Source organism: Gasterosteus aculeatus, chromosome Y (assembly GCF_964276395.1).
Source record: "Gasterosteus aculeatus chromosome Y, fGasAcu3.hap1.1, whole genome shotgun sequence".
Lineage (NCBI taxonomy): Eukaryota > Metazoa > Chordata > Actinopteri > Perciformes > Gasterosteidae > Gasterosteus > Gasterosteus aculeatus.
This window is the reverse complement of record NC_135709.1, coordinates 5,473,834-5,493,455: the sequence shown is the minus strand read 5'-3', so window position 1 is coordinate 5,493,455 and position 19,622 is coordinate 5,473,834. Positions and strand designations below refer to the sequence as shown.

Sequence of the window (19,622 nt, the reverse complement as noted above, 5' to 3'; positions counted from 1 at the left end):
TCTCCATCAGGAGTGACCATGATGCTTCCTGTCTTCCTCAGGTATGGTTTTGGTCCGTACTGAGACGGGTCAGCTGGTTATGGTCCCTCAGCAGGTACTGGCTCAGGCCAAGAGCCAAGTGGGGGCCAACATCATCCAGAGACCCCCCACCCCAAACGCTGCCAACGCCATCCGGGTCAGCCTCCCCGCCACGGTACAAGTGAACCCGTCAGGGTCAATGGTCATAGACAAACTGGAAACCACAAACACACCTAAAAATATAAGCCCCTCCTCTTCCTCCTTGTCATCTTCAGGCTCCTCAGACCGTCCGCCTGGCCACCCCAAACCAGACCAGAATGGTTCAGTCTCCGTCCTCCACAACTGTACAGGTGTGTCTTCTGTCCTCTCCCTTTATCAGCTCTGTCCTCACCCTCCGTACTACCTACTCTATGTCCATTGTTGCTTCCTGTGTCCTCACCCTGTTCACATCAATGATGGAAACCTGTATCCATGTGACGTGTTTCAGGACATCATCACGGTGTCCCCAGCCGGTGCAGGGGTGTCAGTAAAGATGCCCCCGGCTCAGAAGGCACAGACAGTGATCACAGCAGGGGGGACTCCGGTGTCGAAGCCTGTCTGCGTCCCGTCCAGCACCACGCACACCCCCGCCCCCACTCCGACTAACAGAGTCACCGTGGTGTCCCAGGTCTGTCTTCCGCCCTCCTCCTTGGTCCTCTAAATGCAGACAGGGCACCTGAGTAGCCACTTGCTGTTCTTTGTTACCATGCCAACAGGAGATGCAGGAAAACGTGAAGAAGTGTAAAAACTTCCTGGCAACACTGATCAAGCTGGCGTCTCACAACTCTCCCTCACCGGACACCTCCAAGAATGTGAAGGCCCTTGTGCAGGACCTTCTTGTAAGATTTCTATTTATTAATATACAATTAATGTAATGTGCATTTCTACCTAACATCCATGGTATTATTACTATAGATCATTTGTGGAGGCCTTGGTGCTGAACTGATACATGTACACACACTGCTGCATATACAAAGTGCTTGCATATACAAACATATTTATGGGCATGTAGGGGTGTGGAAAAATGGGGGGGGGAGGTGCTTCCTGATATAATGGTATATAATATATATATATTATATACATATATTTTGAAATTATAATGTATAATATATATAATGTGTGTATGCACATAGCAGGGCTGTCAATAAACTAACGAGAAATCACTTTAGAACGCGTGTATTTTAGACACTGTTAATTGTATTTTAAACACAAACTTTACACATGTGATCATGTTGGATGTGGAACATGTTGAATTAGTGACTCTGCCGGTTGTCCTCGTGCACTTTGCTCTCAACTCTCCCATCATTTGACATATTTAAAGTGCCAACAATGTCCCCACATTTAGCCAGGACGTTTTCAAGCCACTGTCCTTTAGGAACACAGTGGTGGTCCTCTGCAGATAGATGTTGACATGGAAGTAGCCTAGCAGCTAGTTTTGCCTAGTGGCGCTTTAGGGCTCTTCCAGCATCTTTTCACCTGTTCTGCATCTCAAAAATGTTCTTCTGTCTGATCCAAACACCTCAAACTTCGATTCGTCTGTCCATAACACTTTTTTCCAATCTTCCTCTGTCCAATGTCTGTGTTGTTTTGCCCATATCCATCTTTTCTTTTTCTTTGCCACTCAGCATCACTGAGTCATTGTCTTCACTGTACACGTTTACACTGCCGTTTTGTGGGAACCATTTAAAGAAGCTGCCAGTTAAGGACCTGTGAGGCGTCTATTTCTCAGACTAGACACCCTAATGTACTTGTCCTCTTGCTGAATTGTGCACCGGGGCTCCCACTTCTTCTTCTACTCTGGTTAGAGCCCGTCTGTGCTGTTCTCTGACGGGAGTAGTTCACACCGCTGTAGGAAATATTCAGTTTCTTTGCAATTTCTATGTAATATAATGTAATATACTTCACTTCTAAGAACAGGGATAGACTGGGGAGTTTCTATACACCTATGTAGATATTTCATTAAAAAACGGATCATTTACCACTTGAACAATGAATGGAGTGTACATCTAATTCATCTAATTTAATCTTCATTGAAAAAAACAGTACTTTTCATTGAAACATATGGAAATTTCTAAGTGACCCCAAACTTTTGAACTATACTGTATGTGTGTATATATATATGTGTGTATATACATATATGTGTCATTGTGTCATTGTATTTTTTATATTTACTGGGGTTATGTGTTTATTCAGGATGCAAAAATCGAGCCTGAAGAATTCACAAGTCGACTGCAGGCTGAGCTAAAGTCTTCTCCTCAACCCTACCTAATCCCCTTTCTCAAGGTACTACTACTACTACTATTTTACTGGTACGATACTATTACCACAGAATTATATTTTGATGCCAGTTATTGTACACTTATACTATATAATTATGCCTAAATGTCTATGTATTTGTTCTCTGTAATTGGCAAAAGTGACGTAGTTGACATTGTTGAAGACGTTTTTGTTTTTGAGGTTTTTATTGCTGTTGTTGACATTGTTACTATTGTTGTTGTTGTTGATGTTGTTGTTGACTTTGTTGCTGTAAGGTTTTTTGATGTTCACGTTTTTGTAACTGCTGTTGATTGATGTTGTTGTTGTCCCTCAGAAAAGCCTCCCCGCCCTACGTCAGTCTCTCCTCAGCAGCCAGCAGTCCATTGTGACCCCTGGTACCTCGGCCCCCCACCTGGTAGCCTCCGGCTCAGTCACCACTATCAGGTCCCGTATGCCCATTAGCCCGGTGGGGGGCAACGTCAGGATGAATCCCCCCCTCACCAACACCATGGTAGGTCCGCCAGGCTTTGTGGTTCTGTTGTTTCCTTGGTTGACGGCCCTGTTCCTCGTGCGTGGCTAACTGAGTTAGCTGGATCATCGTCAGGATAAGATTACATAGATCTGGCTTTTTGGTCCCACCAAGCAAGTTTGTCAAAATCACCATAGCAACACATCGAAAAACTTGAATCTGCTCCAGAGCTGGTTAACTTAAGTGTAGTGACAGATTTTCGTAAGCCACTCTGCAAGGTGCAGGAGAAGATCCTGTTCCTCACTCGCTCACACAGAGATTCCAGTTTTTTTGTTTCTTTGGGTGAAGTTCCCGTTTATCCATTTTAATACTTTATATCACACTACTGTATATGCATTTGGGTTTCTCAATGTGCGTCCTGGGTAGCGGTAAAAACCGTGCAATCTCCCCGTTGCCCATGCATCATTACTTGGCTCAATTGCACCTGTCAGGGCCCTATGCTAACGTTTTCTGCAAGAAGTACATGTGCTCCTAAATGAAAAAATGTAGGAGCACACAAAGAAATTTAGGATGTCGGGGGGATAACGCGCGACTTCAAGCTTACGGAGGAGATGGCAGCAATGCGGGCAATGAAAGGAACCACAACGGGGAGTGATCTGTTCACCGAGGTAAACGCATGCATAGACAAACTGGGACTCCAATGGGACAGACTGGCAGGTGTCACCACGGATGGATGTCTGAATTTGACTGGGAAGAATTTTGGGCTTTTGAAAAGAATGCAAGATAAAGTGAGTGAACTCACCGCAGAGCAGAAATTGGTGTTCATACATTGTGTTATTCATCAGCAAGCGTTGTGTAAGTCAGTGCTTAAACTTAGGCATGTGGTTGATGTTGTTACTACAACAGTTAATTTCATCGGAGCGCGAGCATTAAATCACAGGCCGTTTGTTTCACTATTGTAGGAGCAAGAGAGCGAACATGGTGATGTCCGGTACCACACAGATGTCACATGGCTCAGTCTGGGCAAAGTGCTAAAAAGGTTTTGAGTTCTGAAATCAGAGATAAAAGAGTTTAGTGAGATGAAAGACAAAACCATCCCAGAGCTGTCTGATAAGGACTGGATGGCAGATTGAACATTTGCTGTTGATGTGACTGCAGTGATGAATGAACTGATTACACAACTGCTGGGCAAAGGCCTTTTTGCTCATGAAATGCATATCCATGTGAAAGCCTTCATGACAAAGTTGCAACTAATTTAGATTAAACTAGGCAGCAACAAGCTCGAACACATGAAAACCCTGAAAGAAGTCAAACCATTATCTGATCACCGGCACAGGTACTCATCCATGTTAGCAGCACTGCGTGATAAATTTTCAAGGCGTTTTCAAGATTTCAAAAAGGTTGAGGATGAAATGCAGCTGGTTTCCTCTCCCTTTACCTGCAGTGTTGATAGTGCACCCACTGATGTTCAGCTTGAACTCATTGACCTGCAGTCTGATTCACTACTGAAAGAGCACTTTATAAAGGCCAGCGCATGCTTCTGCGTCTGTGTCGTTGCGTAGACGCACTCGTTTCACTTCATGGTTCTAAAGTCTTGCGTGTGTTGCAGAGCAATTCACCGCCAGAACAACAGGCGGAGTGACGTGTTTTGTTGAAGACGACCTCGAGAGTCACGTCTATTTATTTATTTATTTATTTATCAATTTATCATAGACTTTATTGCCCCGTGCATCGCCACTGCTGCTTTTCATCGCGGACACATTTGTCCCGTATTTTTCTGCACAACTTTGTGCACCTCTCGACCGACAAACCGGCGTTTGCGGCGATCTCCCTCCGTGAATCCAACCCGCTTCTACAACCCGCCAATGACGGCTTGTATAAGCGGTCATATTTACGCATTTCTTCCGACAAAAGTTCTTAAATCTGCTCCGTTCTCTCGTAAACATTCTTCGTTTTAATAATGGCGGTATCGGGCTATGAAAATGTGAGAATGCTATGAAAATGCTATGAAAATGTGAGACTCCGTAAAGGACGTAGTTAGCGGACCAATCGCAGTCTGGTGCGCTGCGGGAGGCTTGCGTTGCTTGCGTCACTTTCGACGAAAGTTAGAATAGATTTATTTTTTATTTTTTAAGATCGTTTTCGTCACGTCTTAGTCTCGTCTTAGTCATGAAAAAAAGGTTTGTTAATGAACATTTTTCATCATAGTTTTCGTCAACGAAATTAACACTGCCTTATAACTCGCTGTGAGTCACGGCTGCCTGTTGCATGTGTGAGAGCTGCGCAGTCAATGCGTGCTGGCAGCCTGACAGGAAACAAACAGTGAGCTCGCTCTGATTGTGTGCTTTTTTTAAAGTACCGGTGACTGCCGTGACTTACGTGTGTTCGCGGGCCAAGCAGTAGTCAGGACCAGGGTCCAGACGGAACTACGATCTACGGAGACCTGCGAGGTGAGAAAGCACAAAAAACTCTGGGAAAGAAACTGAATTTTTCTTCTGCATTAATAAAATGCAGATTATTGTCGAAAGAGAGTGAAAGAGGAGCTCGGTGTGTCCTAAGAATAACAATGGAAGTTTATGCAGTGTTTTCTGATAACGTCGCCCAAAAGGAAGCATATACAGGATAAATGAAATTGGTCCAAGTACAGAACCTCGTGGGACTCAACATTGGTGGTCTTCGAGGATTCACCGTTTACAAGCACAAACTGGGATCGATCCGATAATTAGGATTTAAACCAGCTGAGTGCAGTTCCTTTAATAGCAATCAAATGTTCTAGTCTCTGCAACAGGATACAATGACCAATGGTGTCAAATGCAGCACTGAGGTCCAGCAAGAAAAGAAAAGTGATGAGTCCTTGGTCCGATGCCAGTAGAAGATTATTCGCAATTTTCACCAGTGCCGTTACTGTGCTATGATGCACTCGAAATCCTGACTGGAAATCCTTGAACGTCACATAATTGACATAATTGATAAAGGATCTTAGAGAGGAAGAAAAGATTAGAGATAGTAGCCAACACCTGTGGAGTTTTAATTACAGGCATCCAAGTAGGTATCAGGGCGAGGGCTGTCAAGGAATAATCTATATTTGAATATATACTCAAATAGTTGTTAAACATTTGAAACATTTGAATGTGAAAATTAATACTCTAATGTAAAAAAATAAATATATTTTAAAAAACGGCTGCGCAACTATCTGCTTTGCAGATGGGCGCGCGTCTGACTACTGACTGTGTATTGCATGAATAAAATAGACTACTAATAGGCTACAGTTTCATGCACTGGTTTAATTCCTTGCCGTTTCATGCCAAGCAAAAGTTCCATGTTTACCAAAGCACAGCCCGCTTGGAGCGTTCATTGTGAAACTTCAATAATGTTAATGACATTTGTCTGAATCACTGAATGAAGCTTGCCACATTTGGTACAAGAATCACAACCATAAATTGCTTGCACAAAACTCTTGATCAGCACTCAGCATTTGTTTTATTGTTGTCGTTCATTTAAACCGCTATATGGCAAGCGCAATGGTGCGAGAGAGAGAGAGAGATCTGCGGTGGCACATATGGGGGCACAGGTGCAATTAGCCAGGGTAATGCATGGGTGAAAGGGAAATCGCACGGTTTTTACCGCTCCCAAGATGCGCAGCGAGATCACGAACCAAATATAAATGCAGTTGTGTTTTATAAAGTATAAAACTAATGAATGGCAACTTCACCCAAAGAGAAACACAAAGGCTTGTAATCTCTGTGTGAGCGAGTGAGGAACAGGATCTTCTCCCGCACCCTGCCGAGTGGCTAAAGAAAATCTGTCACTACACAAGTAAAAACCCTATCTCACTTGGAGAATCGAGATCATCTTAAATACACACCTGGAAGACAGCGCTGCCAAGGCGATCTGCACGAACTTCGAAACGAGCATGGATTGATCGTCACCACGTAAAGGAAGAAAGAATCACAGATGCTGGGCGAAGCACACTCCCCCGGTTAGTACTCCGGTATGGATTAATGTTGCTTGTTTGAAAGGGCATCGCACATGCGACATTAGACTGCTTTGAGGATTATGCTGTATTGCAGCGGTTCCCAAACTCAAGAATGCCGCGGCCCACTTTGAAATCTAAAAATCTTTCGCGGCCCACCCAAACCTTTAATCACAACTCAAAAACATAATGATTAAATGACCTTAATAATTTAACCAAAATCAAACATCTGCGAGCAAAAGTCTGTCTCGCGCGAGAAAAAGTTTGTCTCCGCGAGGTATTTGTTCGCTTGCGAAACGTGAACTTTGTTGCTCGCGAGGAGAATCTCTGCTCGCGCTCGAAAAAGTTTTCTACGCGCTCGCTGTTGTTCTTTTTGACAGTAAGGTGGAGATCGATGCCGCGAAGTGCGTCCGCTCACGCCGCCCCCTCGCCATCCACGCTTTAAATCTTCGGCTGCTTTTAGAATAACTTATTTTCCCCGTTAAGATGGTTCAGCTACTGTAGAGAAAAAGGCACCATCTCTCGCTCTTTAATCTCATTAAATGCTCGGCAAGAACAACAGCTTTGTTTCTCCGACGCGCCTTGAAACAAGCTCCATATCTCACGCGCTTGAGCGCCGCTCAGCATCTCGCCGTCGTAGACCGAGCTTTGGCTTGTTTGGCGGAGCGCCTTGAGCGCCGTGTACAACCAGTATGGATCAACCGATGAACCAATTGATCCATATATATAAGGCGCTCCGGATTATAAGGCACCGTCGTTTTTTGAGAAAATTAAAGCCTTTTACGTGCGCCTTGGAGTGCGGAAAATGCGGCATATTTACTTTAATACTACAAGAGGGCGCCGCATTTATTGAACAAACGACAGGCGGACAAGAGCAGCCGTTTCGAGCGAGAGCCTTATTGTTTTATTAATCTGTCCGTTTAAATTGTTTGTGCTTCATCAACTAATGTTTCACATAACTAATGTGCCGCATCATAAATAATTTTATATTAATTTCAAACTTTTTAAAATGAAAAGTTAAAAAACTAATTATACCTCTCGCTGCCCACCTGCAGTACCTTCGGCCGCGGCCCACACTTTGGGAATCGCTGCTGTATTGCATTCAGGACAATATCAATTCTGTGGATGTTCTATGAGTGCATGTACATCGAAGGAAAAATATTGCGCTGCATGTCACGTGATCACGAGTGGATTGGGTGGACAAGCTGTGCCATGCTTTCAACATAGCGACTGTCAATAAACAATTTGTGGAGAATGGATGATGTGCATCATGATACTGTTGAAAAGGAACCCGCAGAAATAAAATGTGATGTGATTTTGTAGAAGCAGGCAAAATAAAAGCTGCAAGCAGCGTTGGACGTCGCGTGTACGTTTAGTAGTTTGAGTGAGGAATACAACTTCCTTAAGTGTAGGGCTTACAGCTACAAGGGCGAGTCGTATTATGCCTATTTCTTAAGTCGTGCGTTTCTATGTTTATGCCAGCAGCGGAACTACTTTATAGTCACTGTGTAACTTATCGTTGTTAGCGTCAAGATATCGATTATATTCCTTAGGTTTTTGGAGATAACTCGGATTTGTTCGGTACACACAGTATTGCTTATCTTCCCCCAATATCTAATGCGGATGATGGTGAAGCAGGTTAGTTAAGACGATACCTTTTTACTTTTTTGATTTAAGTTCTCACCCGGGGACCTGTTTGACTTATAACTTTGCCCCTCCGACGAGTGAGCTTGTCCTTACATACTGATTAGATCCCTAATGCCCTCGGTGTATGACTGTTACCTCTACGTATCAAGATAAGGGCACTCACCGTGTCTGCAGCTTTCGAAGCGGTGTTCTTGTCATTCAGCTCCTTGGAATGAATCTGATGATGTGGTTTAGTTGTTCTTGGCAAAGGATCAACTTTGCCGATGCACCATCTCGCCGCCAATTATAGGATTCTTATCATTTTCACACTGTCTTAAGTCTCTGCTGAGGGTGTAAAATAAAAAACATTCATCTTCCTGTTGTCACCAGGTGGCGCTATGACTAAGGTTAAAAATGATTATATGGATGTCTACAGGGTAAGAAGGTCATGGTATATGAGAAATATGGAGCAGATTAGATAAATTATGGTGAGAGAGTGGTAAATTATGGATTTCAACGATTAATTGCAGAGCCCCTTATTCTTCAAATATTCTCAAAATATTGGGGTCTGTTCAGGGGTTCAATGTCCACATATGTTACAAGTTTAGTGAGGGCAGGCCAAATCATTTGGAAGTTATGAGTCCTGCCAGATCTGTTCTGATATGCATGCCAAATTTAACAACTTTTTGAATATGATAAAGGCCTCAAAAAGGGAAAATTCCTTAGAGAAAATAAGAAGAAGAATTCCTTGAAATACAATAGGTTCCTCTACGACTAGTCGTAGGGAGGACAAAAATGAATTTGTATCCATTTTTTGGTGATATTTCCGATGCACAACCAAACACCTTAATAACGGCTATAAATAGGAGCAAACCCCTACCCAGGAATAACATCAAAGGAAGCAGCTTTGCAACTGTCACCACAGAGACACCAAAGCAGCCTGTAACAGCTAAGGATTCATCCTCAGAATCCTGCCTTTATTGTGAAGAGTCACATCCATTGTTCAGGTGTTCAAAGCTGACGGAAGTTTCTCAATGGGAGAAAATAGAATTCTTGAAAGGGAAAGGAATCTGTTTTGGATGTAGGCTGGCCACATGAGCAAGGAGTGCAAAAGTTGTCTAACCTGTAAACAATTTAATCTTGAACACCCAACTATTTTACATATCCAGGACGAGGACAAAATTAACAAACCGCAGGACATCCCATTAAATAGTGCGCTTGTGTCTTTTCAGGCACGTAGTTGTACAGGGGCTGGAGATCATGACTGTACCCTGTCAATTGTACCAGTACAGGTAAAGTCTAAAAAAGGAGACGAGGTGCGCAGACCTACGCAAAATTGGATGATGATAAATTCTGTGACAATATATGCCAATAGGATATCCATTGTCAGACTAGAAGCGCTGTTAGTGTCCCCGTACAATCAGGATTTCTCGGGGGTAACCAGGCATCACTTGTCGCTGTGCACCTTCACTCACAGGTTACGCACGGACATACGTCCATAAATAACACTTTTCAAAACTAGAAAATGCATTTCCTTCTGAAAATGCGTTGGAATGCAAAAAGCTGAAAGCTGAAATGAACTTCAGAAAATTGCTGAAAATAAAGAAAGTTGGAGGGAATTTTAATACATTTGCTTAAATTACCGATATTAGAAAAGCTGAAATTAATTTGAAATTGCTGAAAATACAGAAATGGGAGTAGCTGAAAGGAATTTCAATAGATTTGCTGAAAACAGCTTAAACAAATTTGAGAAATTGCTGATTACCGATTATCAGATTCTTATAATATTCACAGTGAAGCATTATCAAGGTCTTACCTCTTTGCTAGGAAATTTTGAGAGGGATCCGATTGACCTTTGATGAGCAAAACCTGTGAGGAACAGGGTGTAAACCAAAAAAAAAATCAACTTCCTGTTTTCCCCAGGTGGCGCTATGACTATCCCTGGGAGGAGTTCGGTCTGTTACAACTCTAGAAAATCACGAAAATAGGCCAAAAATAGGCCAAAAGGGCAGACTTTCAACGATTAATTAATTTGAATAGATTTTCTAAAAAATACAGAAGTTGAAGGAGCTCAAATGAATTAAAAAGTACAGAAATAACAAAAGCTGAGATGACTAAAACAAGGTTTTAAATTGTATTGTTTAATTGTTTGTAGTAATATTAGTAGTAGTAGTAGTAGTAGTTACAGTTTTAATTGTGGTATTCGTAGTACTAGCAGTAGAAGAAGTAATAGTAGGTTTAGTATCAATAGCAGTAGAAACAGCTGTAATACTAATACTATTAGCCATAGTAGTATTTGTAATAACATTAGTAGTAGTTGTAGTATTAATAGCAGTAGAAATACTAGTAGTATGGTAGTAGAAGTATGAGTTGTAGTACTACTAGAAGTACTAGTAATATTCGTAGTGGTTGTAGTATTTGAAAGAGCAATACGTATTTCAACGAAACCGCCTTCATTCTGAGCTTCATGGTTAAGGTACAGATAATCATTGAGGCTTTTATTTTGTAATGATGGAATTGGGTGAGGGGGGGTTGAGACAGAATGTTTGTTACTCAAACTAAGACGTTTTTAATTAATAGGCCTCATCACAAACATTACAGTAAGAATTCCCTGCATGGGGCTTTTATTTTGAAATTATTGGGGTGGGGTGGTGTAGATAGAGGGAGGGAGGGTGAGGAAGGGAGGGGTGGTGAGGAAGAGAAATAGACAGACAGACAGACTGACTGTCTATGATTAACAGTGAGTAGAGGTCAGGGGGGAGGGGAGCGTCTTTATCATCATGGTCTGTTGACAGAAAGCATAGCTGCATCATGTGACTCCACTAATGAGGTCATAGGAGCAGCTGTGAGTCACAGACAAAGATACTGCAGCGTGTGTGCGAGTATCCACGGCAACAGCGCACCTTTTGGATTGGGTGGGGTGGGGGGGTGTAGATAGAGGGAGGTAGGGTGAGAGGGTGAGGAAGGGAGGTTTGGTGAGGAAGAGATAGAGGGAGAGAGAGAGGAGGAGAAATAGACCGACAGACTGACTGAGTGAGTGATTAACAGTTAGAAGAGGTCAGGGTGGAGGGGGGGCGAGCGTCTTTATCATAATGGTCTGTTGACAGAAAGCATAGCTGCGTCATGTGACTCCACTAATCAGGTAATAGGAGCAGCTGTGAGTTGCAGACAGATACTGCAGCGTGTGTGTGCGAGTAACCACGGCAACGGCACCTGGGCTCATTAAAGAGCTGCTGAAAAGGGCAGACACAGGACAGCGAGTTACACAGAATCCACACCTCAAACAAATGGCCACCAGCGCAAAACTATAACAGCTATCTAAAAAATACAACGTTTTTACGAGACCCAAGACTCTACCGAACGCATGGATGCCTTTTTTTATGTCTGTCCGGTAATAAACACGGCTCCTGTCGTAGTTTACAAAACGTGTACCTTCTGGATTTTTTGAGAAAATGTCGGCAGATTTGTATTGCAGCCTATGGGGCTTTTGGCAGAGGTTGTGTCACTCTAACACTCCTTAAGCCAAAACTAAAGAACTCTGGGATTCTATGAACACATTAATCCAATCACCACAACCATGCCCTCATTAATCTGAAGAAATGAAGCCTCAAAAGCGTATACGCTGCAAGGACAGAAGTTCCATATTTTTTTAACCAGATTCTGACGCTGCCCCACACTCTTAAGATCCCCGGGTCTCACTCTAGCAGACGCAATACACACTCATGTAAAAGTCAGAAACGGAGCAAAGAACTAGTGAAACATAATCAGTGATTATGAAAAAAGTAGAATAGATATCAACAATGGTAGTAGAAGTATCAGTTGTGGTACTAGAAGTACTAGTAATATTCGGAGTGGTTGTAGTAGTATTTGAAAGAGCAATACATATTTCAACGAAACCGCTTCATTCTGAGCTTCATGGTTAAGGTACAGATAATCATTGAGGCTTTTATTTTGTAATGATGAAATTGGGTGAGGGGGGGTTGGGAGACGGAATGTTTGTTATTCAAACTAAGGCCCATGAAAAAAGTACAATAGATATCAACAAGCAGTTTTTTTCATAAAATAGTTGAGACTTGTGTCAACATTTGAAAGTTGAAATGGTGTCTGTAGCTGAAATATTGGCGAAGCTGAAAAATCTGAAAGTTGAAGAGGTTTAAGAGGATTTGAAAACAAACTCCATTTGAAAACCATGTTAAAATATTAATGATTATTGATTTATATGAATTCAAGCATAAGAGGTAGAAAGCTGAAAAGTCATAGTATGAAAGCCGGAAAGGAGCTAAACATTTTAATAGTTGAAGGATTTTAATAGCTGAAAGTGTGAAGGAGTTGAAAGGTGCCACGGAAGAAATAGAAGAAGAATAATAAGTAATAAGAACAATACTTGGAATGCTTAATGCAAAGGTTACTGGAGGAGAAGCAGGAGATGTCAGTAGAGGACCTAATGTTCATGGAGATCTTGGAGAAGTCTACTCGTATGTAGGAAGGTCATTACTGCATGGAAGTGGATGACATCACCATGCCAAACAACAGGGGCATAGTTGAACAGCGCATTCAAAGCCTCAAAAGAAAATCTGAAAAGAATAAGACTTATCAAGAGAAGTATACAGCGTTTGTTAGTGAGATGATTAACAGTAAATACGCAGAAGTGGTGCCTAAAGACGAGTTGCACTGTAGGGATGGCAGTGTGTGGTATCTCCCGCATCACAGGTTGTATCACCCAAAGAAGAAAACCCTGAGAGTGGTTTTTGTCTGTGGGGCAAAGTTTGAAGGAACTGTCAACTCTTGCAAGGTCCTGACCTTACCAACTCTCTCCTTGGTGTTTTAAGAAGGTTTAGGCAGAAGAATGTTGCTCTGATGTCCGATGTCAAGGCTATGTTTCATCAATTAAAGGGGTCAGACAAGCACATGGATTTTCTTTGTTTCCAATGGTGGCCCATGACAGACACGTCACAGAACCCAATAGAGCAATACCCAATAAAGCGGTCCAAGACAACCAGGCAACTGCACTTGGAACAAAACAGCCTGCCTGTGGAGATGGCTCTGGGATTGAATTGATGCGCCCAAAGTGACACTTTCACATTCAAGCCTTCAGTGGAGACACGACCACATACAAGACGTGGTATTTTTTAAATTGTCAGTTCCATCTACGACCCGTTAGGATTCTTGTCACCATTCACCATGCTACCAAAACTGCTGTTTCAAGAAATGTGCAGCATGGCAACAATGGACAGCATGGCTGCTGGATCTGGAAAAGGTGACTGAACTTGGACCGCTGCATCAAACCAAAGGATTTCAGAGGACCCATAAATGCCCAGCTGCATCACTTTGCAGATGCCAGTGACCATGGCTATGGCACGGTGTCCTATTTACGGTTGGACAACCATTGTAAGAACGTACATCTTGCATTCATGTTGGGCAAAGCTAGAGAAGCACCATTAAAGCAGACCACAATTCCTCGCCTTGAACTCACTGCTGCTGTGTTTGCCGTAAAAGTTGACAAATGCTGAGGAAGGAATTGTCACATGAGTTGGAGAAGTCTTGCTTCTGGAGCGACAGTCAGACCGTGCTGAAGTATATCAGTAACGAAACCAAGCGCTTTTACACCTTTGTCGCGAATAGAGCTTCTATCAGGCAAGCAACAAATGTTGTTCAGTGGAAGTATATCAGCTCAAAGAACAATCCTGCTGACAAAGCCTCCAGAAGTCTCACAGCGGATAACTTCCTAGCATGTCAGAGGTGGATATCGGGCCCAGACTTTCTTTTCGAAAAGCAGAGTTGGATTGGCCAATACCCTTACATCCACATCCCATTTCCTCAGAAGATCCAGAGGTCAAACGGGACCTAATGGCAAACATCATCATCACAGATTCTAAGGGTGCAGCCACCAAACTCATTAACTACTTTTCTTGCTGGAATGAACTAAGGACCTCAATTGCCTTGTTCCTTAAGCTCAAAACTATTCTGCTGGGTCTAAGGAGAAAAGGGAATGAAGTTATTGCTTCTTTAACTGTTGCCGGCGCAGCCACACAACCAGAAAAAGTGGAAATGGAAATGGGAAAGGTCAGAGATGCAGTCATTAGTCAGTCACTCTCCGTAATGGATATCTACAGACCAGAATCTGCCATTATTCGCTTCAGCCAGCAAGCGACATTCAAAGAAGAAATGTCTTCATTGGAAGGTGGATCATCTGGTGTAAGGAAAACCAGTGATATCTACAGATTGGACCCTGTGTTGGAAGATTTGTTATAGATTTGTTATAAATTTGTTAGAGAGTGGGTGGATGACTCAGCCGTGCTGCTTTGCCCGAGGAGCTGAAGCATCCTGCAATACTCCCCAGAGGTCAGCAAGTAGCCAATCTCATTTTGAAAAACATTCATCAGCGTCTTGGATATGCTCTCAATTTTGCGGCGTAAATATTGGATCACAAGTGGAAACTTGGCCTGCCGAAAGATAATATCTGACTGTGTGGTCTGTCGACGACATCGAGGACAGCCAAGTGAAGAGAAAATGGCTTACGTGCCGAAAGAAAGAAGTCCAGATTTGCCTCCCTTCACCAAGGTGGGAGTGGACTATTTCGGATCCATAGAGGTCAAGAGAGGATGTGCTATGGTCAAAAGGTATTAGGGCTGTCAAAATTGCTCAAAAAGGACGTTTGAATATTCGCTTTAAAAAAAGACAGATATTCTAATATATTTGGTTGCGCATTAGGCACGTCAATAACAGGACAAATTAATACAACGAGACATAACTACTAGTATAGGTAATTTATTTAAATTTAAACCTATTTAACAACATATTACCAGCACAAAAATAAATAAATTAACTAGACAGTCAGTCAGTAGTCAGGCGCGTTTTTACCTGCGTGGCTAGCAGAGCCGTACATTTGGAGATTGCCTACTCTCTGAATACCGACTACTGCATTAATTCAATAAGAAGGTTCATATGTCGCAGAGGCCAAGTGCGTCATTTTAGGTCAGACAACGGCACAAATTTTGTTGGAGAAGAGCGAGAGTTAAGAGAGGCCTTAGGTACCATAGACCATAGCAGGATTAAAAACACCCTCTTGCGAAAGACTGGGCTTTCATTCCTCTTGCTGCATCCCACCATGGCGGCGTTTGGGAGCGCCTCATTACAATGGTCAGAAAGATCTTGTTTTCTGTGCTTCAACAATAATCTTTAGACCATGAAATCCTTCATACAATTTTGTGTGAAGTAGAGGCCATTCTCATTGACTGCCCCCTAACCAAGGTTTCTGATGACGTCAATGACTTTGAAGCTCTCACTCCAAATCATATCCTTTTGCTCAAAGGAAAACCTATTATCGCCCCAGGACTTTTTGAAGAAAATGATCTTTACATCAGGAGACGATGGAGACAAATTCAGTACCTGTCAGATCTGTTCTAGAAAAGATGGACACGAGATTACTTGCCGCTACTGCAGGAATGACAAAAGTGGACAAAGCCGCAGAGAAGTTTCGCAGCTGGTGATATTGTCATAATCATGGCAATGATGCTCCTCGTGGGTCACGGATCATGGGAAGACATACCCAGATAAAAAAGGATTTGTACGTGCAGTACAGTTACAGACAAAGACTGGAAAATTGGAGCGGCCTATATCCAAGATTTTTCTGCTTCAAGAAGCAGTGTAAAGGTCATGACCTAACATTGCTGGTGTTGGTAACACCTGCCGAAGAAGGAAGGAAATAAATCTGACTTTTTATTTTTTATGACTCCTCTGGGTTTAAATTAATGTTATTGGGCATACTTTCCCCAATTAGGGGCCAGTGTGTTGGAGCCATTCGGGATGTTTGTGTACCATTTGGTGTTGGGAGCCAATCTCAGGTTGGCTACAGGTGGCAGTGTGACAGAGTCTACATATGGGGGCACAGGTGCGATTAGCCAGGGTAATGATGCATGGGTGATGGGGAAATCACATGGTTTTTACCGCTATCAAGATGCGCAGCGAGATCACGAACCAAATGTAGATGCCGCTGTGTTTTATAAAGTATAAAACTTATTAAAGCTGCAAGCAGCGATGAACGGGCCTTCGCCTCCCCTTGCATGTCTGGGGGCAACGCTCAGCCGGGAACGCAGTAAAAAAGACAAAAAAATCAGTGATGGGTGTGGGATTTGAACGGGTCTGTGGCTTCATAAACAGAAGACCACACCAATAGGCTACTTGCCTTGCTGTGCAAAAACCTGCAAAAAATTTTAATATGAAGGATCACCTCCATTCAGTCAAGGGGGAGAACGAGAGCTAATCACACTTCTCCACCACAGATAAGTATTAACTTTTGCATTTTCCTTTGCCAATAGCTGGCGCAATCGGGTTAAAACCGAGGAGTTTGTAAATCGAAAAGTCTATGGAAATTCGAAGCACAAGCAAATATTAAGCGAATGAGAGCAGCGCCTCCTAAAGTTAAAATATTCTGAAAAAATCAGGGTGTATTCAGGGACTCAATGTGAACATATAATAAGAACCTAATATAATAGCTAGCCTAGCTTAGCCTAGAAGCTACCTATCAGGCCCTATCAGTGCTAAATACGTGGATAAATTCCTCTGCACAGTTCTCCGCTGTATGTCGCGCCTGTTGGTTTTACTTCCGATGCCAAAAGCTCTCTCCATCTTCAACTGCTGTGTTGTAATAACGGAAGTTAACGGAAGTTGTGTTAACTGTAGTGAAACGTTAATTTTGCTCTCGATAAAGTAAAAAAATAACTTTAGATTGATTAACTTTACTTAACGTTACATTATTAAGCCATCGTATGCGCAACCTACCTTGCGTTTATTAAAAAGTATCCGATGGTCAAACAAAACCTTTCCACGTCATTCCCACATGTTTACACTAAGCTAAACTGTAACATTTTCCTTAATAAAGAGCCGCAGAAACATTGAGAGACAAGCCTGTTAGCTCAGATAATAGTCCTTCCACTGCTTTCCATTTAGCGCATTAAACACGTGTAGTTGACTCACGTTGTAGGGACGGGTGTCTCTCTGTGAGATGTCCGGTAGACACGAATCACGAGTCCGTTCCACTTGGTTACACAAAGCTAACCTATTTTGTATTGATTATTTATTAAATAACAATTTCATTAATTGTATAACGAACAACAAGGTTAAAAAAATGAACAGTATTGACCTAAATGTTTGGTGTTAGATGAAAATGAACCATGTGTGGAAGTGTGATATAATGTTTTTAAATCTATATTATCATAATATATTTAATAAAAATATTATTTTAACATCTACTTGGACCAAAGAATTACACATTTAATATTTGAAATGTTTACTTTGTCACACTCACACAACACACCATACTACCGATAACACTGATATTGATACAGGACACCCCCCTCAGTATCTGCTTGAATTTTCATGCGAAGACAGTGTCGTCGCGGCAACAAGGTTTTTCAAAAACTGCCGATATTCAGTGTGAACTATCATACAAGCCTTAAGGCTTATATTCAAGGATTTGAGGTTGATCAGATTAAATGGCTAGGAGATACACATTAAAGTGTAAAACTTTTGCATTTAACTAAGCCTATAGGTGGCGCTATCATTTTTTGAAAATCACTGCATGGGAATACTTCAAGGCGTACAATAGCATCATGAATTAGAAATTTCAGCCAGAAATAAAAATGTTTGGCTTGGAGTTACAACATTTTCTATTTTCAAGAAAATCGACCAAAATGGACGCCAGGCCACGCCCTGGTAGTTGCACGAAAACTCTTGATTTTAATAATTTTTGTCCTCACAGGTGTCAGGATCAATTTTCCCGAACATGAAGTCGATCGGGTTTAAACTCTCGGAGGAGTTTGTTCGTTGGTAAATCCAAAATGGAAATTCCAAAAAACAAGCTAAATTTCAGAGAACGACTGCAGTGCCCCCTAGAGTTCAAATATTCTGAAGAATCAGGGTATGCTCAGGGACTCAATGTGAACATGTCCTAGAGATTTGGTGAGACAAATACTTTTAAAGTTATAGGTCTTTCACTTTTAGGCCACACCCCCTACAATCTTCATTGGTCTATAACTTCGAAACCCAATGAGATATCAACAAGCTTTTTCCTGAAATTTTTGTGAGAATCGGAGCCAGCGTCTGGTAAGAGTTCGTAAAAGATTCCGCGGAAAATCTTGCTAGATCTTGGTTCTGTCCACTAGGTGCTTTCCTCCTATTCTTGTTTAAAGGACCCATCGTATGCCCATTTTTCCACAAGTTGATATGGTTCCTTGGGGTTTCAATGAAATGTCTGTAACATATTTTGGTCAAAATACCACAAGAATCATTTCAAACAGAACCCTTTTTACCCTTTCAAAAACACCTCCCCACAGATTGACCTGTTTTGAGTTCCTGTTCCTTTAAATGCTAATGAGCCAGCTCCCTCCTCCCCCCTCTCGCCTCCCCCCTCCTTTGGCAATAGCTGGCAAAGGAGGGGGGTAGGCAGACTCCCTACATGGGCGTGCTTCAAAATCTACGTAGACGTTGGTGGTGATCCCATTTGTTTCTGAAACCACAACACAACACCACACCACAACAAGCCGCATGAGTTGTTTTTTTCAAGCGTTTTTTGTGTTGGGAGACATGCCAGATACCCAATTTAATGTATGGAAGCACTAAAAAAGTGGAATTTTCATAATATGGCCCCTTTAAATGTTATTTCCATTTCTTCAGGCTGTGGGCAGAACAAACATCCAGAGCAGAACACCTGTAGTCTTCAGTCAGACGCTCAGACCTCAAGGTGAATTCATTGTATTATTCTGTTATTGATCTGTTATTATTATATGTGATTATTATTATTAATGTATAACATTCTCCTCAGCTACACTTGATAGAGGACGGACAACCATAATCGGTAAAGGTCCTCTGAACTTGGCCGCTCAAGCCAATCAGATGAAGCTGAGCGACCCAGGGGGCGGGACATTCAGGTAGGGTCGAATCTCATTGGCCAGCAGGAGGTCACACTAACACCACCTTTAGTGTTCACCTGAGACCTTACCTCTCATCTCTGCACTGTGCTCATCCTCAGAGATGACGACGACATTAACGACGTGGCGTCCATGGCCGGCGTCAACCTTAATGAGGAGAACGCCCGTATCCTAGCAACCAGCTCGGACTTTGTGGGCACGAAAATCCGCTCCTGCAAGGACGAAGCCTTCCTGCCCATCGCCCTGCTGCACCGCCGTATCCTGGACACAGGTGCTGTCACCTGTCCTGTCACTTTTTACCTGTCACCTGTCC

General features: G+C 42.4%; 1 protein-coding gene and 1 pseudogene across 1 annotated transcript in view; both read left to right on the top strand.

The window, feature by feature from the left end:
• The window catches only part of LOC120812334 (transcription initiation factor TFIID subunit 4-like), a 30,951-nt gene that overhangs the window by 1,361 nt on the left and 9,968 nt on the right, over positions 1-19,622 (top strand). Inside the window, exons 2-10 of the mRNA XM_040168219.2 lie at positions 42-193; positions 294-368; positions 506-685; positions 774-896; positions 2,251-2,340; positions 2,648-2,824; positions 19,056-19,122; positions 19,204-19,309; positions 19,411-19,580. Of these exons, the coding sequence (XP_040024153.2) occupies positions 42-193; positions 294-368; positions 506-685; positions 774-896; positions 2,251-2,340; positions 2,648-2,824; positions 19,056-19,122; positions 19,204-19,309; positions 19,411-19,580 (1,140 nt within the window). The remainder of the gene's footprint in view (positions 1-41; positions 194-293; positions 369-505; positions 686-773; positions 897-2,250; positions 2,341-2,647; positions 2,825-19,055; positions 19,123-19,203; positions 19,310-19,410; positions 19,581-19,622) is intronic.
• On the top strand, positions 3,266-4,485 carry LOC144390915 (general transcription factor II-I repeat domain-containing protein 2B-like; annotated as a pseudogene).